Genomic DNA, 23,821 nt, shown 5'->3' on the forward strand with positions numbered 1-23,821 from the left:
GTAATGCAGAGCGAGCAGGGCTGCGAGAGGCCCTGAATAGGCCAGGCTGTGCTAGAGAAGAATGAGGGGTAGGCAGAAGGCAAGCTAGTGTTTCATGGTCATCTTATGTTACACTTCAGCCTTTCAAAGAGTGTCTGGGGCTGCTTGAATGAACCTCTCTTGCACTGCGAATGCGGGAGCCTGGAGACAAAGGGGACTCTTGTCACTCGCAGGCCCCTTTGGGGAATAAAAGCCATTGTCACATGAACAGGGGCAGTCTGGCAGGCTGTGCATGCTTCAGTGCCCCATGATATCGCTAAGTCTCAGCAGAAATCACATTCAGGGCCCTGTCAGCTTTGATTAGCGGGGTCTCATGACTTAATGTGCTGCGATATTTCATGTCTAAGGGTGGCGGCTGTCTTTCTGGGGGATGAATGCCCTCTATTGTCCACTGAGTTATTTTATTTACATTTTTTAAACAGCTTATAAAGGTAAAAAGATAGCTGTGCTTAAAGAAAAAAAATCAAATTCCTTTGCTTCTGGATCAGCAGTGAGGGCTACTCGGGTCAGATACAGTGAAACTTGTTTTCACAGTCAGCATCAAAGTTCTCGTCTTGTTTAACAGCTTTATAGTAAATTCTGAACAGGTGGCAGTGGAGCTGGGTTTAGGAAGGAAACAATAAATAATCTTTTTAGCCTCTGACAACCAGAAATATTCCTGGGCCTGAGAGACCTCCCACTCCAGCCTCTGTGTCAGTGATTCACAGAGTTTCTCTCCCCTTCATCACTTTGATTCTTAAACAAGAATATTGGATGAAGCTAGTAGTATTTTGTTTTTAGCAGGATTTTCAGTTGCTGTCCATTCAGATTTCTCTGTTTGCAAAAGCGGACTATATTTTTTTCTAATGTTTTATCCATCAATTTCTAGAAATAATGAAGGCTTGTATGTTAAATTTGGTTAATGTTTACTCTTTCAATTAAGATAATGTGGATTATCTGGTAGAGTTCAGTTAAAATTTGACATAAAATATGTTTGAGAAAAAGAGACCCAGAGAAAAAGCTGTGTAGACACAGAATTGCGAATTTTTGTCAGCAATACTGCTACAGACATAATAGAAAGGGTGATTGACAAGACTTAAACTTAAAGGAGCACAAATACTCGGAAGTGTAAAAATGGACAGTTCAATCCCCATCATGACCTTCAGTTTCAGTGCAGGGATGTTCTGAAGAGTCAGGGATGTTGGTGTTTGTAGCCATACTGCATCCATGGTGCTGGACTACACACAGTGTATCTTTGCAGATCTGTCAGTAGAGATCAGTGTTAGCATTGATTGAGCACATTAATGGATAATCAGATTTTGGATTTCTTCACTCTGGCTTTTTCTGAGCTGTTCTCAGGCCAGGGAAAACGTCTCTGATATTGCTTCTTATCTCCATTCACCACCTTAATTGTACAAAGGCTTGTTCAGCTCTTACTATATTTTAAAGTGTGTACATTTGTATTTCCTTTTTTCTTTTAAATTATGAACTATATTGGCTAAGAAGCCCAAGGAAAATGTTACAGCAGTTGTTTCTCCTATAAAGATGATGATGTTTTAGTATCCACCCCTTTTTCCTCTGAACATACCCTGCTGCAAAAGGACAGCACTAGTGGCACTTTGCCTGTCCAGTGATGCCTGTCTGGAGCAGAGGGAGCCAGCCCACGGGCCATGGGCCCCTGATGCCCTCCCCAGCCTCCAGACCCACCTCTGCCCTGGACTATGCCTGGGGAAGGAGCTTCAGTGTTGCTGGGAGTCATAAATGAGACAGTAGAGATCTACTCCTACTACCAGAATTTCTGGGCTCTGGGACAGCCCTGGAGATGTGCAGCAAATCCAGTTGTGCAAAGTCTGGGTCTGGTGGAGGTGGGCAACGCTCAGAGAATGAGCCAAGCAGTTAAACCCCATCTAAAACTGCTGAGTGACCTGAGGGACACAAATCAGAGAGGGTTGGCTTCAGTTCCCTCTTCCCCTCACCTGTGCATATTCCCAACCTGGACTTGTACTTCTCTCCCTCTACCTCAAATTCTTTGGCTGGGAATAAACAACCTGTCACTGCTCCATGTTGGTGGTCTCACTCTTTCCTGGTCTCTTGAGTGTGGACCTGAGGAATGTCGTGTTTCCCCGGTTTCTGCAGACCTTCCCACAGCCAGCTGTGTATGAACTGCCCTTTGAGCAGGAAGCAATCAACCATCGAACCTGATGTCATCCACTGTGCAGTGATGCACCCTGAGAGCTCAGCAAAGCTGATTAGCCTCAAGTTTGAAATGAGTAGTTCCAAAACACAAAACAGATGTGCCCAGTGATTAATACCTGGTGTGCCTTTTACTCAATTATTTCTGCCATTATCCAGGCTTTGATCACTGTGATGTTCTTGGAGTTGATGTCAGTTCCTCCTCTGCAAAGTCCACTTCTGTTGTTTCGTTTATTCTTTGGGTTTTCAGAAATTCCCTCACCATGTGTTCACAAATAGTGCACTCAGTCAGGCACAGACATATCTGTATTTGTGCTGTCCCAGCTCACTTGCAGGAGAGCCAAGAGCAGGAGTCATCAGCAACCACTGGTGTGTGTCCTGCCTCAGCACTCCAAGCAGTTCTCATGCACGAGGTAATTCCTCTGCTGCGAACCCCACCGTGGGAAAATTGCAGAAATTGTCAGTGCAGACACCACCCAAGTGCACATGCCCTTGCAGATAAGATCTTGTGTGGCTTCCTGCACCTCGTACTGTATGTGGAAAGAATAGTCATTTTTCGATGAGACAGAGCCAACTGCATTCAAAACAAGCTGAGAGGAGCAGGTATTGGTGAGGGTGTCTGGGCTGTTCTGGCTCCAGAGCACTCCCCACTTTCCCATACTCGTGGGTTGCATTCGCGTGACTGCAGGAGTGTTCTGGTGCTCGTGGCTAGGCCTGAACATGTCAGGTTTGAGAACTTTCCCCATCCTTTGGTCAGTGCACCTACACGTGGCTTAGGTGGAATTTAATGTAGTGTTGCCCAGCTTTGAATTCTGCCCCAGACTCAACCAGCCCTCTGCTGTATTTTAGGGGTTTATCCTTGGGAGACAAAACTATTACAAAATGTCCAAATGGGATTTTTGCATTCACCATCATCAAGTCAAAGAATGGCCCAAAGCTGCCCAAGGATGAGGAGACTCAGAAGCTTGGACAGGAATTGGATCAGGCAATGGCCATCAGTTTTTCTCCTGCACCAAGCAATGCATTCATCACATCTCTCTCCTGTTTACACTTGTTCAAGGCAAGAGAGGGACCAGCCTCCCCCAGGTTTGTTGTCATCTGTGGGGGGTTAGTACAGGTTGAACACTGTTATGTGCTGCAATAACGATAATTATTGCTGTTATTAGATTATGCTAAAAACTCTATGTGGATGAAACATATTTTTGTGCAAAGGCTCCTTGTACCACCAGCCATGACAATAATAGTCTCTTTGGTGTTTGAGGGAGTGAGTAGATCCTGACAGGTGCAAATATCTCAGCATTCCCTGGAGCTTGCCCATATTCCTGCATCCTGCCTCGGGTTTTGGCTCTTACTGATCAGCTGGTGAAGTCGGGGGGTACCTGCTGTTCAGGATTTGGGCAGCTCTGTTGATCCAGCCCGAGGATCTGCATCTGGATGATAGGGATTGCCAGATTCCAGCTTCCCTGACTCGCCTTCCAGCCCAGCACTGCAGATGGGGAATGCTGGCTGTGGGTGGGGAGGGGGTTTATCACCCGTTCAGCTACAGCCTGCTCGGCCTCATTAAAGTGTTTGTTTTCTGAGTCAAAAGGAGCCTGCGAATGAGGTGTTGCTTTGCTGGAGATCTTATCGGCTGTAAACAGACTGTTAAAAATAGGGTCGTTTTACACAAAATTTGTTTGTGGAGTGAAACAATTCAAAACACGATAATAACAAAACAAAATCTTAAAATAGCTCGGAGTTGAGACCACAGACACAGCTGCCAAGCACTTTCATCTTTATTACAGTTACTCATATCTCTTCTCTTACTATTCCCATTGTAAACAGGCTGATGTTATCTCTGCTGGCTTCCAGCTCAGCCCAGCCCCTGGAGCTGCACCCTGATCCAGCCTGGTGCCTGTTTCTAGGGCCCAGCTCATGCTTCTTTCATGCTTCAGGCATGGACAAAGCAGCTGCCCTGCCCCAGGAGCATTCCCTGCTGCAGGGAGGCTCTGCCAGCAGCACAACTGCTCCATTACCTACTTGAGCTGGAAGATGTTAGATTGCTGTTAAAAAACAGCTTATGTAAAGCACTAGGCCAGGCTGCCCAGAGCCATGGAGTCACTATTCCTGGAGATGTTAGAAAAAACGTAGATGTGGCACCTGGGGATATGGTTTGGCAGTGAAAGCTGTGGCGGTGCTGGGTTGATGGTTGGGTTTGTTGATCTTAGAGGTCTTCTCCAGCCGTGAGGATTCCATCAATCTCTGTGTGTTTGGAGTTCCTCTGTCCTCCAGGCCTGCTGTGGGGGAGATGTCTGCCAGCCCTACAAATGAACATCTGTTCTTCTACACCCTTTAGGACAGGATGGAATATCCAACCAGGGAAAGAGGAAAACCCAACCTGACACCACACATGTTCATCTGATTAAGTCACCTGTACAGTTAGTAGAGCTGGAGATAAAGTTCTGCCATGTAGATAACAGTGCTGCAATTAGGTTAATCTGAACATTAAAAAGCCATTAGGGAGCTGTTGGATGTTGCAGTTAAAACTAAGGCTACAATAGGAGGTACTAATGAGATCAAATGGTGAAACAAGGCCTTGAGAGTTGCAAATACTTTCTTCTTTTTTGTTTAAATTATTTATTTTAATTCAGCAAACTTGAGGAGCTGAGAGGAAAGCAAAACCAGCTGCCAAAGTGTTGGAGACCCAAACCCCTTTTTCAGGTCCACACCACAAATAGCAGCTTTCAACTTGAGAATAATCACTCAGCATGAACATTGTGTTGTTAAGCTGATAATGTGAGAGGAAAGAAGCAGCTCTTTGCCTCTGCCTTGGGGAATAGTTAGAAAGCCTGGAGCAAGGGAGAGGTTTGGCTGAGGTTTAGCTGGGCTGAGCAATGCTCCTGTGTCTTTCGGTTCAGTCTCTGCATTAATGGTAATTCCTCTTTTTGTCACTTAAAAGTTCTTCTCTTGATTTCTCTTTTGAAGATGAAGCCTGGACTTCCAATGAAGCAGTGCTAAAAAAAAAATAAACCACCCAAACTTCCTCAAAACCAAACCCAAACCAAAACAAACAGAAAAAACTGATGTTTTCCCACTTCTAAGTGGGGCAGTAGGATTGAGCAGGTGAACTTCCATGACGTGTGTTGGTTCTCTGCTTTTGCACACTCAGTCTGTGATGCAGAGGGTGAAATACAGGCACGAATTCCCCAGAAAGGAATGTAATCCACTGCTGCTGCTGTGAGCAGGGATGAGCTGTGAGGTGTCTGTGGTGCTTGTGTGGCTCTGCAGGACATGTGCTGCCAGTGGTGGGGTGAATTCAGATGGCACTCGAGTGATCACAGGAAATGAATTTCAAGACATATGCCTGCCCCCACTTGGGTTATTCTTGTATTTTTCCAGAAAAGTTTCATGCAGGTGACATGTAATGGTGGGAGTTCTCTCTCTCTCTAGGGAAATGCACATTTGGTACTGCATTTTGTTTATGCGTTATGGGGTCTATTAGGAAGATGGGGACAAACATTTTAGTAGGGCCTGGAGTGATGGGAAAAGAGGTGATGATTTTAAACTATAGAGGGGAGATTTAGATTAGATATAAGGGATTTTTTTACTGTGAGGGTGGTGAAGCCCTGGCACAAGTTGCCTAGAGAAGCTGTGGCTGCTCCATCCCTGGAAACATTCCAATTCAGGCTGGACAGCAGCTCTGAGCAACCTGATCCAGCTGAAGATGTCCCTGCTCACTGCAAGGGGGTTGCACCTAAGTGGGCTTTAAAGGCCTCTTCCAACCCAAACCATTTTACGATTCTATACTCCAACAAATAGCACAGCTCTAATGTCCATCCATTTTGACAAATGCATCATTTTCCTCTCAAATCAAAATCAATCACCAAGAGCAAAGAAACCTATGGAAGACAAGAGCTTTTCCAAGCCCTATCACACTGGTTTTATCCTCATCTGAATAACAGGTGTTTGTGAGTTCAGTGGATTCCATCCCATCGTTGGTCAGTCCTGCTCTGGCAGGGTCACAGATGTCTTTTCAGCACTGCTTACAGCCCTTTGGAGAAATGCAGCCTGACTTGACCAAGGTATTGGAAGCATACTCCATGTCCAACCTCCTCATTCTGGCTCCCAGCTCAGCATTAACACACAGAGGTACTCCAAGGCTCCTTGCCCTGATTGCCCCAGTTACTGGCAGAAGGCACTATATTAAAGCCACCCATTAAGTGCTTATTCTGTATTTGGGATCCGAGAGTTCTCACACACAACAGAAATGAGATACTCTTACCTCCTGTAAATCCTAATCTGTGTCTGTACTTCCCAAGAAGTGCACAGTTAGAGCTTCATCCATTCCTGTGGTCCTCAGCTGGGATGGGACGGGCTGTTCAGCTCTTCTGACCTTGAGTTCCTGCAGTTCATCCCAGCAGGTTCCAGAAGATCCTGTTTTGGAGGCAGTTTTGAACGTGGCAGGTCTTGGCTTATCAAAGATTCGGAGATCTCACAAAAGGGAAAAATACAGTTCTTCCCATCTAACTGCCTGTGGTGACCCTGGTGCTTTCAGGGGTGTGGAGTGACTCAGGAATTAGAGAAACTATTACCTTTTGATTTCAGGATGTTTAAAATGTTGAGTTGCTTTCACAAAATGCAACTGTTTTACAAAATTTCAAAGGCAGAGTGAGACTGATAAAGTTTGCTCAGAAAGGTATGGTGTTTTTAACATGAAATTGATAGGAAATATCCATCTCAGCTGGTTTTGTCCAAGTGCTTCACTTGCTTTCTGCCCAACCCCTTGATCTTTCATTTTTGCTCCAGGGGCTGTTGCTACTCTGGATATGCAGCTCTGCCAGGAGTGTTCTTGTACATTTGTGGAATGAATGTGGCCAAATGTTTGCAGGATTTGTGCTTGACAACGTAACAGAAATAATTAACACATTAAAAATGTGTATAACAGCATTTTTACTTCACTTTGGAATAATGCCCATTTATCCACTGTAGGGTTCTTCTAAATACACAACTTTTTTTCATGTTTTCTAGGCAGCCATACTGAGTATTAAGCTGAAATTACAGCCAGATCAAGATGTAGAGAAGGTGAGTAATTTCCTCTGGAGGCTTCTCTGTCATCAGATTCACGTTTTTTTAAGCAGGAGATCCATCAGGGCCCTCCAAGTCCTGCAGCCTTTCACTTGAGGCTTTGCTCCATTCCCAAGAAGTGCCTATTGTGTTGTTGAGGTACCTTTACATCAAGACTAGGCACAGAGTGCTTTGTTAGCTCCCATTACCTGGTTTTTCTGGCTGCAGCCATTGCTATAACAAATCCTGGCTATGCTCGTCACTGAGGCAGAAATCAGTATTTTGCTGCACCGAAGCTTTGCTCATATTTGTGTTGCAGATGTCACAGCACTCCTGTAGGCAGCACTGATGGCTTGGGCAGGGTTGGGACTCATTCTTATGTTCCATGGGGATCAAAGGCAGGGCATGCTGCTTTAATGTAATTCCTTCTCCTAGATGTGTACCCCACTACTGCTCCAGGATAAAGCTAACTTGGTGGAAGATTATGTGGCAGAATATCCCGAGCTCCAGAGGAAGCTCTTGCAGACCCTAGACAAGTGGTGTGACCTCAGCTTCAATATCAGAGACATCACAAGGTATAAACACTTGTCTTTCTGACAGCTAGGCCAAGGTGCTGCTAGAGCACTGCGTGGCTGTCCCCTGGCTGTGTTGGGATCAGAGCAGTGTGTCTGTCCCCTGGCTGGCTGGCTGTGATCGTGTCCCAGCCTAAGGGAGTGCAATATATTGACTTTTCGGCTGAAAAAGGAAAAATTCTGGTGGCTGTGCCAGAGCCTTCTCCAATGGTTCAGCCTGTAGGACAGAAGAATCCTTGCTATTGACAGATGCTCCATTCCTGCAGGGTGAAACTTGTGCAGGACACCCCAGCAGCAGAGCAGTATCAAAGCTTCCCGTGGAGGCTGGAACAATCAGCCTCTCGTGCTTTGCTGCAGACAAGGGTGACTTTCAGTATCGGTTGTACAGGTTTGACAGGAAGATAACACTGTGATGATGTGGCAGAAAAACAAGAGATGCAAGTGGTTAACCTTCCTGTGCTCATCAACTCATGGTGTGTCTTTTCACTTCTGAATTGCCTCTCACTTGAATAATTCCTGTCACTCAGAGCCAGCAGCACAGTCAGAGTCACAGTGTAGCTGCAATAGTTGCTGTCAGTTCTGAAAAAGAGATGAAAAGGAGTTGCTCACTTTCTCTTTCTTTAAAATGAGCCTCTGTACTTTCTTCAAGTGGCTGACTGAAATTTGTGTAGTCGTGTTGTTGGCTTTTCACTGTACCTTGGGAAAGGCAGGGGCTGTCCTTATCAACATCCTGCAAACGCCAGTCTCTCTGCTGTTAAATGTCTGCTATTTGGGAAACATCCTTTATGTGATGCCACAGATGTCTTTCTGGTGTTGTTACAGACCATATCAAGGCCTGTCCAGGTACAAACCCGAAAAATTTAACCGCAGAATGCTCAGCAAGCTGGTCTTCAGGCTCCTGGAGAGATTCAACGTTGACCCAGGTATGGGATATTGCAACATATTGTGGAGTTATCTCAGTAATAAAAGAACAAAGTAAATCTGTCTTCTTCGGTGTTCATTAAGGAATCTCTGCTGTCATTTATCCTGAGGAATTTCAAGGTTTAATTAATGATACTGAAAAACAAAGCTGGTAAGTTATGAGAATTACTACTTTGTGCTGTCAAAGAATGAAGCGCTGGTGACTGATAGACTGCTTCTGCCATGATCTGAAATAAATCCTGACCTTAGCATGGCTGTGCATAAACACACCATGATCAGCTCTGAGTTATGACTCCTTTCTCTCACATAAGAGGCAAGTCATTATTCACTGGGGATCTGTTTTCTTGAGCTGCGGGTGCGTCAGCTGGGAGGAGATAACCCTTGGAAAGCAGGAGCCTCACAGCCCTTTGTATTCTTGCATCAACTAGGGTTGGGGGAGAATTTTAAGGCTCTTGCAGCCTTGCGAGAGAAGTGGCACATTTGCTATCACTTCCCCAGCAGCTCTCTAACAAAATCTGCTTTACTTTGGTTCTTAGTGGGGACTATTGATTTTTCCTTCTCTTTGGGGCCTTGCACCAGACCCTTTTAGATGCACCGTTAACTTTTACCCTGCAGAGGTTTCCATCATCAACCCAAGGTATGCAATTCTCTTTTCTTGGACTGAAAAGGGTTTTTTAACCACAAACTGTGGGCTTGTTATACCTGTCAGCAGCACTAGTAATCTTCCCATCTTCAGACTGGTGTTCAAAAGTTAGTAAGATAAACCTTTCAAACCTTCACTGGAGTAGAAGTGGATATAATTAAACCCAGCACCTTCATGTGAAAGCTGAAACATATAGGAATGATTTATTTAGAAATTAAAAGCTTCCCAGGAGTTCATTAGTTTTCAGTAGTTTTCTTTCTTTGGCAGTGTTGGGCATTCAGTCAGCCATGTTGTTCTTGATGATCTGTAAAGAGAAAAGAGTTGTTCCCCTTTCCTTATGAAAGCTCCACCAAGGGCATAATATAATGGTAGAGGTGAAATGATGTAACTGTTCACATGCAAAATCCTGAGAAATAATAATTAAAGAAAATAAAAATGTAGGAGGGGAGCATGTGTTGGGCTCAGGTGCACTCTGTTGGATGCAGCATGCTTTGACCTGGTGATCTTGCTGATCCTCCACAGCCATTCACTGCTGAGGAAGTTCCTTAGGGTAAATACAAATCCCATTCTTTCCAGACAAATGTTCTTCCAGACAAATGTCCTTCCAGCCCTTTCTCCCATGCAAACTGCAGTGTCTGCAATGTAGGGCAAGTTCTTGCTCAAGAAGGCTGCCCACCTCTGCTGGTGTGAGAGGGGATGTGGGCACCTGGTTTGGACTTCAGCTAAAGCCAGTGCTGGGTGACTTCCACAGTCCCATATAGGATGTAGGTGTTTATTCCTTACATCATACCACGTGTAATTACAAGCAGGAATTCACACATTGCTAAACTGTGGCTGTCAGTCTCCTTTGAAGTGCTGAAGGGATGAATACCTGCAGAGGAATTGCTGCCTTAGTACTGGGTGTGCTGGAACTGAATTAGGAAATGCTGGCAGCTGGAGTAATGTGGCTTTCTCTGTCTTCCCATCTTTCCCCTCCCTTTTGCTGAATTTCTGGGTGTTCTTTCTCCATTCTTCAGTGAAAGCAAGTCCGACTGGGAGGGAAAAGTACACAAAAAGTAAGCATACTGAGCAAAACATACAGATAAAAGAAACCCTCATTTCTCTTGTTCTGAGCACGCTCAGAACGCTGGTGGTGATGCAGAGCTTATACTTCTTGTCACCTCACCTGAGCTCATCTGATGCTGCGGCTGCTTTTTGTCTCCTCCTCCCTGTGACTCCCACTCACTGTGAGAGCCTGAGAGCAGCAGCATGGAGGGAAGTGGCTTTGGTGAGAAGGGCTGGAGGAGGATGGGGTTTCTGGGTATGAGAAGGCAAACTTGTGTGTGACTCAGTTCTTGCAGTTCCAAATCGACTTGGAGATTTCACTGCCTGAGCTCAGTCTTGCCCACTCACGGTAAATCACACTGACTGCCAAGCACAGCTGAGGTGTCCATCAGCAATTGAGAACACTCATGGGAACTGCCAGCCCTAAACTTCAGAGCCAGATAGGAGGTGGCCCAATTAAAAAAAAATATCTCACACCTTAGAGAAAAACAAAATAAAGCCATCCTCTTAGATTAGTCCTCCTGTTCTTTTCCAGAGATGTATTTCATATTCCTGTTAACTCCCAAACAGGGCATGGGAAGTGGGAGATTTTCTGCTGTGTCCCAAAGGTGTCCCAATAAACCGTGTGTCTATTTCATTTAATTACCCTTATTGGGGAAGGAAGAAGCTGAGCAGAAGTGGTGTGTGATTGAGGAAATTGAGGTTTATAGAGTCTTTCCTCACACCTCGGTCAGTGGGCTCTGGCTTAACAAGCCTGTAGCTTTTACAAGCTAATTACTTAATAGCCGTTGGAGACCCTGTGAGATCGACTTTACAAATGCAAGTTTCAGTCAAAACAGATCTCAGAGATGAGGGAACAGCCCCTTCCCAGGGTTGACATGGTTGAGTCTGTTCTCTGCTGTGGTTTGGTACAGCCAGGACACAGAGGGAGCTCCGTGATGTTTTTCATTGACAATTCCCGAGTCTGAGGTAGAAAGCATCCTGCTCGGAGAAGTGTAGCAGCCTCATCTGTTGGGCTTAGTGCCGCCGTGCCAATGAGGGAGATCCGAGTGGAGGGACAGAGGGGGTACCTGAGAGCCCGGTACTGGTGGGGCTGTGCTGGGGCAGGGACAGACGAGCATCTCTGTGAGCGAGTGTTTGCCGTGGGCTTCCGGAGGTTTTTTCAACATGAACCACGAAGAATGTTTCCCTCGCTTGAGCACCCAGTTGCCCGTTTGGTTTAACGTGGGATTTCCGTCCGTGTGACCGCGCTGCCGGGAGTGCCGCGCTGTGGGGCAGCAGAGGGCAGGAGAGGGCTGTGCACGGCCACATCTGCACAGGTGAGCCACAGCTGGCCTCACGTCTGCATAGGTGAGCCCCACAGCTGGCTCTGCAAGGCCACATCTGCATAGGTGAGCCACAGCTAGCTCTGTACAGCCCCACATCAGCACAGGTGAACCACAACTGGCCACACATCCTCAGGGTTCGAGGACCTGCAAGCCCAGGTCCAGGCAGTCACCAGGGAGAGCCCCAGCTGGGGCCTGGGAGCCCTCACTAGGCAGAAGATGCTCTATTAGAAACAAGGGAATGACTTGTACAACTTTACAGGAATGCCTTTGGAGGGAGAGCCCCTACCCCCGATTTCCATGGTGATTTTCCTCCACAGTGTTTTTACTCAGGTGTTAAATACCAGCACAGCTCTCCATTCTACTGTCTCTCTACAAGTTACCCTTCACCCTCATATCTTCCACAGAATCCCAGACTGGTTTGGTTTGGAAGGGACATTAAAGCCCATCCATTGCCACCCCTGCCATGGGCAGGGACACCTCGGACACTTCCAGGAATTCAGGGGCAGCCACAGCTGCTCTGGGCACCCTGTGCCAGGGCCTGCCCACCCTGCCAGGGAACAATTCCTGCCCAATATCCCATCCAGCCCTGCCCTCTGGCACTGGGAGCCATTCCCTGTGTCCTGTCTCTCCATCCCTTGTCCCCAGTCCCTCTCCAGCTCTCCTGGAGCCCCTTTAGGCCCTGGCAGGGGCTCTGAGCTCTCCCTGGATCCTTCTCCTCTCCAGGTGAGCACCCCCAGCTCTGCCAGCCTGGCTCCAGAGCAGAGGGGCTTCAGCCCTTGGAGCAGCTCCATGGGCTCCTCTGGATCCATTCCAACAGGAGCTGGGCCCCAGGGCTGGGGCAGCTCTGCAGGTGGGGTCTCACCTGAGCTCAGGGGCAGACAGGCAGAAATCTCCCCCTCCCCTGCTGCCCACACTGGAGGTCAGCCCAGGGCAGGGGGATTCAGGGCTGGGGCAGGTCAAGCTCTCACCCACAGCATCCCCAGGTCCTTCTCCCAGGGCTGCTCTCAATCTGTTCTCTGTCCAACCTCTCTGTGTGTTTCTGATTCATCCTTCTCTGGTTTTTTTCAATAAATTATAGAAACTCAGATTCAAATTCAATTCCTTTGCTCCATCAGAATAAAATATGTCACCAGTGCCTTCAAACATGTTTCCAGTCCATCCACATTCCTCTCTTTTCTACACAGAAGTGAAGCATTCAACTCTCCCAGTTCTGCCAGAGCTTGTGCTTTGGATATTTTCTTTAGAAGCTCAAAGAAAAAGCTGTTCAGCGGATCTTTTGGGTGGCCTGGAGGGGTCATACCATGGTTCTTTCTGAAGAGCTTTGAAAATTTTAAGTTAGGGGGTGGTGTTACTAATTTTTACATTGATCTTACATGCTTCAGAGAGTGTTCCTTTCCATGAGCTGATGATTTTTCCTCCAGATATTGGGACAATATCAAGAGGAAAGATCACAATATTTATTGGTGCAACATCCTGCATGATAATTGCAGTAATTTCCTCAGATGCTGTGAGGGGACAGATTTGTTGTCACACTGTGGAAGATTAACTTACAAGTAACAGCTTTAACCATTTCTGTTTGAGATGGAAACGTTCACATTCTGAGGCGATGCTTCAGGGCACTCTGAAGAGCTGCTGTGACCAGTGGGACTCCAATCCACACCCCTCTGATCCCAGGCTCTGGTATCCAGAGATCACTCTTTGTTCTCCTGGGGTTTAGTCCTTGAGCATGCCCTCTGTGGGGCACACAAAGGGATGAGGAATCAGTTTCTCCCTGTGGGTGTTCATTCAAGGGAGGCTACAGAGGATTTCACATTCCTGTTCTCTGTATTTGTGACTGCTGGCCCTGCTCCCTCTGGCTCCCAGTGGGATGTTTTAGCCCCATCTGAAAGCCCAAGGAAGGCTTTGGCAAAGCCTTTCCCTTGTACAGGCAGCCAGGCCTCCAGCAGGAACTAACAGATACCTATGCTAATGCCACTTTATGTCTTTTATCTCCAGCCTTTATCTCTCCTTGCACTGGATTTCAAAACAAGGTGCTGTGTGAAGAGCTTGGGTTTTGCAGTTGCAATGAGCCATATCTAATGAAGGTGACAGCAATAAAAGTAATAACAACTGTGGCTTGCTAGCTCAGCAAAACAATATTCCACACCCCATTTGTATGGATGTGGAGCCTCTTTCATGGATCTGTTGTTTTATCGGATAAACTTCAGCCACAAGTTTATATCCCGAGTGAGCTGTTCACAACTGCTTCAATGAATTATCAACACAGGTCCAATTAAACCTGAAAGAATGCAGCCTCTAGAGACTGAGGCGGTGCCCATGTCAGGATGCTGCCTAATTAAAGGTGTAAAGTCATGGACTGTAGAGCATATTGAACCAGGGAGTGGATCTTATCGCTCAGGAGTGGTGGAAGCAGAGATATCAGACCTGAGAATTAGCATTGCTAATCACGGATGAAAGTGTAAATAACAGTTTATAGTTGAGATAAGCTGACAGTGTGCGACTCTGTCCCTCATTGTTCCAAGTGTGAGGGCATCCTGCCTTCCACAAACCCAGTCTGATACTGGGGAAGGAAAAGTGTAATGTCTAGACAGTAAAACTTCCAGGAAATGCTGTGTACTGAAATGTCTTTTTCCTTCTTTCAGCCCTCTGCCCTAATGTTATAAATCAGCGGCACTTGAGAACCCTGAATTACCTCTTTTACAAGAGATTTGTTGAGGTACGTGCTGTGTTGTGTGTGTGGAATAAGGATTTTTGTTTCATTTACATTTTTAATAACTTAATTAAGATAATCACAACTTATCGATAGTTTATGATCAAGTTTTTTTTCAAGTTCAGCTCCCAAGCCCTCCCAGTCCTTCATGGAAGACTCTGATTTGTCTTTGCTGCCTGCCAAACCACTGCCAGAGGAGCTGGGGAGAATGGAGCACTTCAGCCTCCTGCATCTCAGAGCTTTACTATTGGATGACATCACTGTAGGGAGCTTGGTCATTCACAGAGAGAGCAGAGAGCATTTATCCAGGTGTATTTGTTTAGCAGAGGGGATGGATTCATGATCTGGTGTTCTGCTCTCTCTGGCATTCCACTTCCTTTGTTTTGGAGAATTTGCTTGATTTAAAGTATCCAAGCTGGTCGGTTACTTCCATTAAGGTACATTTGGCAGCTGTTTCTGGATACAGTCCCTTCTGAGAGCTCTTTGGTGCTTTCTGTTTACCATTCACAGCTGTGTCTGAGCTCTGGTTAAATGGCTCCTTTATCTCACTAATATTTAAATTACATGCTTGGATATCTCAAAGCTGTTTTCTTTGAGGCTCTTCCTCCCTGTTTGCTCTTGTACCTTTCCATGAAAGTGGCGCTGACACTCCTTGTTCCCTCTGCCAGCTCTGGGGTGAGACTCATGGTGGGTCTCATGCAGTTCTTGGCAGAGCAGAGATCCGGTCCCCTCCTGAGTTTCTCCCCAAGTTTGGCTCTGAATTGCATGAGAATGGGAGTATTAAATTCTCAGATTCCTTTCCCAGACCTCATGATTCTAGAGGATTTTTGAGAAAATTCGTATTTTTATTTTGTGAAGGCTCAGCCTTGCAGATTAGCCCTGAGATCCCTCCCTTGGCTGGAGCCCTCAGGATGGCTGGAGAGATGAACAGTCAAACAAACTGCATAGGCATTTTTATGCTTCATGTGCTGTGGTGTAAGAGTTCCCTGAATTCCCCCACCCAAGCTCTGTTCTGCCATGCCCCAGCTGGAGACACTGAGGAGCTGAGGTGTCCTGTGTGTCCCAGGGGGCATTCCTTGGTCACAGGTGATGCCAGTGGGGACAATGAGGTGTTCATTTCTAGTTTCCTATATGGAACATCCTCCCTTTTCTAAGATGGCTCAGCAGTGATTTTGTCTTTTCAGAAAACCATGACTGAGGAGAATTGGGCAGATCACATTCAGGTGAGTGTGGATTTCCCTCTTCCTGCTTTCACAGGGCTCTTTGCTTGGAGGTTATTTTGAGATGTTTTAGCATATCTAGCTCAGGATGTTGTAGTCCTGCTATCACAGTACTGCACTTTCTCAACACATTGGAAGCAAAATTGTAAATGCAAGGAAGGGCAAGGGAGAACACTTGTATTTTAATTCCTTTTATGTTTTTGAAAATGCTTTTGTTTGGCTGGAGCCAAACTAGAACGTTTGAACAGAGCTTTCAGGGATGCAAAGGATGGGACTGTTGGGGTGTCTGTGCAAGGCCAGGGGTTGGACTCAATGATCCTTGTGGGTCCCTTACAGCCCAGGATATTCCATGGCTCTGTGATTCTGTGATCTGTATAAGATTAAGTACTTTCTTTTACTTTCCTGCACTTACTTGTAAGTGAACACTACAAGTATTTACATTGATTGATGACAAGGAAGGGAGAAAAGAGGCTGTTTCTCAGCAGCTGGCAAGGTGTGTGAGGAAACTGGGATAAATGTTAGATTCCCTGTGCATGCTCTGACCGTTTTCAACGGAACACTGATGTTGTGACCTCTCTGTCTTGTGCTGCAGGACACAAGTAATTTTAACAGCACAAGGAGAAAGGAGCATGGTGGGTTTTTCTTGGGTATAAACAAGAGAGTTTAGGCAATCATAGTTTGGCCTGATCCTACAATAATTACAAATGTGACAATGAAACGGCACGAAATTCCATGGTGATAAAACAGTAGTGGTTATTTATGTATCCATGAATTGCAGCCCCATTGTGAGTGTTTGCTCCTGTTCTCTGACTCCTCTCAGGTTGAATTCTGTAGGCATTAGGGATTTCTGAAAATCCATCCGAAGGGTCAGCGTGGGCTCTGAGTGGTAACAGGCCAGGCTGATAATCTCAGGGATCTGAGGGCTCAGGCACTGTTTGGACACACCAGCAAAGCAAGAGGACTGTTGGGTTCTTCTGTGCAGCTCCAGGGGCTGGACACTGTGATCCTTGTGGGTCTCTTCCACTCAGGAGATTCCATGATTCTCACATCGGGATGTGCTTTGGTGTGTGTGGGGAAGAGGTCTCTGTAGATGATGGAATGTGGGGTAAAGCTCTCAAGTCTCCCACTCTGGAGACAGGAGGCTCAGGATATCTCTGGGAAGTGTATATGTGGTGCCTGGTAAGCCCTGAGAGCACAGAGATGCATGCTGCACTGGGGCAGAGGGTTGTCTTTTCAAAGGATTCCAAACTCTGTATTTCCTGCTTGTTGCCAACTGGTGTATTTTTCATAGCTGTGTAATTATCAGTAGAGTTGTGCTGAAACTTGCCTGTTATCAGCCTGACTCGGTGCTATCAGAGATCCCTGTCTCTGGCATCACTTGAAAGTGATGGGAATCTGTACCTGTGCATCTGCAGGAAGCAGAAATAACAACCTGTGCAGGCTGGTGGCTGCTGCTGGCAGGGAAGGGAGGGAATAAAGGAAGGATCTTTGAGGAAGTTTTGGATTTCATTGCAAAAACTAACATTGTCCAGGACTTAATTGGTTTTGAAAGGTTGGGCTTTATAGGAGGGAATGGCTCAGAGTTCACTCAGAGCTTCAGAGAATCACAGACTGGTTTGGTGTGGGAAGGACCTTAAAGCTCATCCAGTTGCACTCCCTGCCATGGACAGGGACACCTTCCACTGTCTCAGGGTGCTCCAAGCCCCAGTGTCCAGCCTGGCTTTGCCCTCTTCTAGGGACCCAGGGGCAGCCACAGCTGCTCTGGGCAACAGCTTCACAAAAGGCTAGAGCTTCACCTGTGACCTGACGTGTCTGATCAAAAAAGTTCCTTAGACTCCCTGTGAGGCTGAGGAGCCATGACATTTGTGTTGTGTGTCCCATCCCTGTGTTCAGCAGAGGCTCACATAGTTTGGATCTCCCAAGCTTTGCCTGGTCAGGCATTATTAAGGACAGGAGAAAGAGGATGACATACAATGTGACCTCTGGTCACCTGGAGGAATAGGAACCAAAACTCCCAAAAGGTTCCACAATGGCAAATGCTCAGTCAGAATTACTGGATCATTTTTGGATACTTTTTCAATTTGAAGTTCAAAGAGGTTGGAAGTCTTCATGGGATGTTTTTCAGTTTCAAATTTTTTCTAATTCTTTGCTGCGGCCATTAAAAAAGACATAAATTATATTGATATGACTAGCTCTAGTGATTATATAGGTTAAGATATAGGAATTATAGATATACCAGGAACTCTGGTGAAGGTGGGACTGTCCTTGCTTGGAGCTTGCCATTGCTGGCCAGTGACATTTTGGGACTGGGATTTTCTTTTGTTCACCCTGGGCAGTGCAGATTTTTCCTGTTCCTGCTCTGTGAGATGAATCTCGGGTGTGATCCCGACTGCTCCTATAAACAGCAGAAACTCAGGAGTTAATTGTGGGGCCAATAAAATCTGTTTCCAGCCTTCTAGCAAACTGGTTTTGCCCTCTCCACCTGCCAGTGCCAGAGTCCAGGCAGAGATGGCAGAGGAGGCAGGAGGGGAAGGAAAGGGATCTAAACCTCTTCATACCCCAGGAAGGCTGCCCTCATCCCCACTGGCTGCTGCAGGCCTGGTCAGCCCTTGCAACACCTCCAAGAGGAGATGCCTGGAGGGCAGACGGAGGGGAAGAGATTCTCTGTGCTCAGTGCCAGCTGCTTGCTCTTCATTCCCTTCCTAAGGGATTCTGGGCTGCTGGAACACAGGGAGGGCCAGCAAGAGGGGAAGATGTGGAGGATACTGATGGTAGGTAGACAGGGAAAAAGAGGCAGAGTATGAGACTCCTGTCTGCTTTTTGTGTGCCCTTGTGCTGCCGTTTTTGCATGCTTTGTGTTTGTCCTGGCCTCAGCAGCTGCACAAAGAAGGTCAAGTTGGGCAGAGCAAGCCCAGCACAGCTAGTCTGTGGCTCTGCTCAGATGTGTTCAGGGTAGTCCTACCAGCGACTGCAGGCCAGCAGCAAGAGGGGCTGTGGAGGCCAGATGTTCCCCTGGACATTCTGTAGGACAAAATCACTAAAAAGCATGGAGAGAGTTTCTCCATGGAAGGAGTTTTTCCATGCTAGTCTTTCAAAGAGTAAACACACATGGAACTGTGATATCAATGAGAAGCAGGGTAGGGGACTGACTCTGGTGGCAGGTGCCACCTCTGTCAGGGTTTAGGTGTCAGACTGTGTCTGAGACACTTGCAGGAGGTTGGCAGCATGAGAAAGGCCCTGCTGAGGGACACTTCTGTCTCAGGGGGCAGCTGGAGCACCAGGACATCTCAAATAACACCAGACACCTGCATTTTGGTGACCTGAAATGTCCCAGTTTGACAGAGGACTTGGGTGTAGGATGGTTCTGCCCTGCTCTCAGTGCAGTTTTCTCACCAGTGTTTTGGGAGTCTTGTAGCTAGGCCCTTCTAGACTCACCTGGGCTGCTCAGTGCCAGATCATTTTAAAATGTTATCTCAAACATACCAAGAAGTTACCAAGAAATCTCTGTATGTTAGTTTGGCCTTTCATGCGATGAAACTCCTCCTTCTGTGTAGCAGAACTGGGTCACACTGCCCAGCACTGCAGCTCTTGCTGGGGACAGTGACTGGAAGCAGCACTGGGCAGGGTTCAAACCCGTTGGTTTATTTGGATTTGTCAGTGTTATAACCACTGTGAGGTGTCCAGGACAGGGAATGGGTAGAAGTGGGATTTTCACTTTTATTGACCTTAAGCCAAGGGGCCTTTTGCTGCTACATCCCAAACCATTCTGTGCTAGTGTTTGCACAGGGAACTTAACTTCTCAAAATTAAACATCTGAAACCCTTCCTGGTGCTCAGGAGCACCAAATCTGTTGCTCAGAAAAGCACTGCTGTTTGGAAGGATGTTACTTGTTCTGTGGGTGCTCTTGGGGAGCAGGGGCCTCTTGTTCACGATGAGAGTAAACAGCCTCAAGATGCACCAGAGAATGTCTAGATTAGATATTAGGAATAAAAATTTCATGGAAGGGGCTGTAAAGCACTGGAACGGACTGCCCAGGCCAGTGATGGAGTCACCATCCCTGGAAGCGTTCAAAAAATGCGTGGATGTGGCACTTGGGAACATGGTTTAGTGTGAATGTGGTTGGTATTGGGTTAATGGTTGGACTTGATGGTCTCAGAGGACTTTTCCTACCTTAACCATTGAACGATTCTCTGATTCTGCATTGGCTGGGGCCACTCTCATCTTGGTGTGTGGTTTGAGAGGAGGGTGCAGGGATGCACCTCCCAGAAAAGTGCCCTCATTTTCCTCAGGCCCTGTCCTGCAGCTCCTCAGTCTCTTCTGGGCTTGTGAGGGTGCAGAGATGGGCCCTGGGGGCAGCTGTTTCCCTTGTTCTGCACAGGGAGAGCCTGCAGCTGATCTCTGTCCTCCTCCAGCTGGGATAGTGAGATAGCTTATTTATTTTTAAATTTCTGACCATGAAAATCAAGCACTGTGCCAGCTCCTTCTCTGGGTGAGTAGGGGTCAGATGCTAGTAATTCCTAGGAAATGCAGAACTCCAGTTCCACAACAGTTCAAGGGTTGTTAGGCTGCTTACAGACAATATTCAGAAATCTGCCCTTCTTTCTGTGCAATACATTGGAAAAACATTGACAATTCCTGGTACTTAATATGTGTAAATTACCTTACACTGCAGCAAGGAGTTGATGTAATCTTATTTATTTGACTAATTAATTTCTAAATGGCAGTGGCTGATGCCAAGATTCTTTCTGTACAGAGCCATTTTGACACAGCTACCCCTGGAATAAAATGTAAAAGCTGTTACACTCAAGGAGGGAAGTTTTAAAGGGATTTTAAAGGGCAGAATGCCATTTATTTTTTCAAAGGTTTTTTTGTGTCCAGAACACCTGGCCAAGACTCCTGCTCTGGGGAGTCTTGAATAAGGACAAAGAGTCAAAAAGACCACTTTGCAAATACCCACATCCACTGTTCTTCCCGGGAACCCCTGAATTTAGGGAAAATTTTCAATTGTTTTGAGTACAGCAACCTCTCTGAAGTCTGAGGAACTGAATATCCATAGGGAATGAAGCAGTGTGTGATGTGCAGACGGGAATGATGCTCTGGAGGTGAGTCATAAGTGACATGTCTCTCAGTATAAGGCTGCATACAAAATCATCTTTCCCTCTGGTTGGAGTGAAGTGTTTATTCAGGGATGGGATGGATTTTATCCCTCAAATGTCAAACCCAGACTGGCTCTTTTCCTGGAAGGTGGAAACCCAAACGAGTTGAACCAGCCATTTGGAGTCCCTTGTCAGTACTTAGGGACTTCTTTAGCAGGAAATTAAACTGCTGGATGATTGTTTTGTTCCTTCTGGTCTTAGAAGTCTCAAGGAGGAATCATCAGCTGAAATAAATGTTCATGGTCCCACCAGTGGTGCTCCAGGTGGGTGCTTGTGCTGAGGTGCTGAGCCACTGGAGCCCAGCAGCTCCCAGTATGGGGTGTATGTGAATATGCACGAGCTGCTCCTGGTCTGGTTTTGCCTGCAGTCTGCCACTTCAACCATCTGCAAAAGAATTGCATTTATCTTTCCACGTCTTTAAGCAGCTCCCTAACAGCTGCCATTGCAGAAAAGTGAAGGTTTGATTTTTCTTGCCCTTTCCCCTTTACAGAACAGCTAGTGTTTATACCTGGACTAGTGACATGTTTAAGGTCGGCTGTGTCTCTTGGGAAGTCAGGACTGGGGAAATTGCTTTGTTTCAGATCAAAACTGGCAGCCTTTCTTCCCTCAGTGTCTACTTGTGGGTCCCATTTCTCCTTCTGTTCCTCTCCCTGTGTTTTGTCCCCTGTTCATGGACTGGCAGGAGCTCAGTGGGGGTGACAGTGCTTTGACACTCATTCTGCTTTTTCCCTTTGCCATTTTCTTTGCATTCACTATGCTTGTTGGAGGTTTCTGGGGAGAGCACACAGCCACAGCATGGTTTGAAGGGAATATTAAACCATGGACAAACTGAAGTTTGTAGTAGGAGGAAAAGGGGGACGCAAAGTATCGATCTCCTTCCATTTCTCAGTTTAGTTTGTCAGTGGGATCATATATTGATTGGAAGCTGAAATAACACCAGTTACTGGAAAGCAAAAGGATGACTGATGGGGCTATTGCGGAGAACAGGCATGTCTGTAACCAGGAAGAGCATTCTGTAATTCCAAGAGCTGGACTCGATGATCCCTGTGGTTCCTGTCCGGCTCAGGATATTCTGATTCTGTGACTGTGATTCGGTTCTGTGGCTGCATTCTGCTCTTGGGAGAGAGCCAACAAATGTGCACCTGCACTAATGAAGTTTTCACCGCTGGGCTAAAAGAAATGGGAACTTTGCATTGAACAAACCCCCAGCTGCTGTAGGAAACAGCACATGGGAAAAGCCAAACATGCAGCGTGTTCTGTGCCTCCCCAGCTAAGAAGAGTCTGTCAAGGGATGATGTGTACAGTTAAATGTAAATACTTCTGACTACTTCCTGCATGGCTTAGGCTGTGTTAATTCTCTGTAGGACCTGGAGAGCTGGTGTGTCTACTCTAATTGTAATAGTTTTATTTATTACAAATCTAGACATTGCTAGATAAATAAATTGTGGTTAAGCACAAAGATGCTGATGAATTCTGGTGTAATATTACAGTAGGTACAAAGAAGCCAAGACAAACTGCCATAATTTGCTGTCCAATCTACCAAATTGTCAAAAATGTCCAAAATAATTCTAAAAGTCAGCCAAAAATTTCTCTGGAGTGATGTAAGATGTGTTTGCTCAATAACTCTAGAAAATCAGCCTCCATTTACTGAAGCGTGGATCTACAGGGCCAAGCTGGAGATTGACAGAGCTGGGTGTCTAATTCTGCTTCAGGGAGGGAATGCCAAGGGATCCTTGGAAAGCTCAGGACCTCAGTCTTAAAGTTGATGGCCAAATAGCCTTAATGTGCAAACGAATTAAGTACTGGAGAGTGAAGAGAGGAAACTGGAGAGAACACACTGAGGAGGAAGAATCTCCTTTAAATTGTTTTGGTGTGTTAGAGATGCATTCTGACCTTAGCCCCCTGCCACCAGCCAGGGCCAGCATGCTGCTAAGCACTCTAATTACATTTCTGTCACTAGCAGGCATTCACTAGGCAGCACAGCTTCATCAGAAGGAGATTTGGTATGGTATAAAGAAGAGCTAATTGGCTTATGGCTGTGGGTTGAGAGGTCAGGGTTAGATTAAGGAGTTAAGAGCATCAGTGAGCTGTTCAACTCCACTGGGGTGTGCTGGGGGAGGTTTAGTTCTGCCAAGTGGGAAAAGCATCCTAGGAGTAAGAAACTATACAGGACTGATGATCATGCAGAACCTTACAGGAATGTGTGGAATATACCAGGTCCTTAAAGTCAACATCAGGAGTGGTGTCCAGGATACCTGTTAGTGACTGCAAACTGCAGTATGTACAGGGCAAAAGTCACAGAATCCCAGACTGGTTTGAGTTGGAAGGGACATTAAAAATCATCTTGATCCAATCCCCGTGCAATGGGCAGGGACACCTTCCACTATCCCAGGCTACTCCAAGCCCTGTCCACCCTGGTCTGGGACACTTCCAGGGATCCAGGGGCAGCCACAGCTTCTCTGGGCACCCTGTGCCAGAGCCTCACCTCCCTCACAGGGAAGAATTTCTCCCTAATATCTAAAAAAAATCTCCCTTCTGCCAGTTTAAAACTGTTCCTCCTCACCCTGTCCTGCCACTGTATAAAGCCACTCTGTCTTTTCTATAAGCTCCCTCCAGGTACCAAAGGGCCACAACAAGGTCTCCCCAGAGCCTTCTCTTCTCCCAGCTGAACAACCCCAGCTCCTGTTTGTATCCCACTGAGTAAAAATGAGGACAGGCTCACTTTCAAACAGGCAAATCCTCCTGTTCCTTTTGCTCCAGGACCAAGGGAACCCTGGTCAAGAGCCCTGACGCTGACCTGTGCAGCCAGATAGGGAAAGGAAGGAAGATGGGACATGGAGCTTGCCTGCTTCCCAGAGTAGCACAGAAGGAGAGGACGGATTCAGTGATAAAAACCAAAGCAAACAACAGGGCTCTGCATGTACTCTGTTTGCAGGTGGGAGCCAGTTCTTACCTAGAGCTCCGTGGCAGGAG

At 46.5% G+C, this 23,821-nt stretch overlaps 1 protein-coding gene across 10 annotated transcripts in view; it reads left to right on the plus strand.

The window, feature by feature from the left end:
• Positions 1–23,821, plus strand: part of EXD3 (exonuclease 3'-5' domain containing 3) — a 248,101-nt gene that overhangs the window by 83,093 nt on the left and 141,187 nt on the right. For all 10 annotated transcript variants that reach the window (XM_014880988.2, XM_088177400.1, XM_088177398.1 and 7 more), the window contains exons 7-11: positions 7,219–7,272; positions 7,690–7,829; positions 8,649–8,749; positions 14,405–14,478; positions 15,657–15,695. In XM_014880988.2, coding sequence (XP_014736474.2) covers positions 7,219–7,272; positions 7,690–7,829; positions 8,649–8,749; positions 14,405–14,478; positions 15,657–15,695 — 408 coding nt within the window. The remainder of the gene's footprint in view (positions 1–7,218; positions 7,273–7,689; positions 7,830–8,648; positions 8,750–14,404; positions 14,479–15,656; positions 15,696–23,821) is intronic.

This window comes from Sturnus vulgaris, chromosome 22, assembly GCF_052056855.1.
Source record: "Sturnus vulgaris isolate bStuVul1 chromosome 22, bStuVul1.hap1, whole genome shotgun sequence".
NCBI classification, from domain to species: domain Eukaryota; kingdom Metazoa; phylum Chordata; class Aves; order Passeriformes; family Sturnidae; genus Sturnus; species Sturnus vulgaris.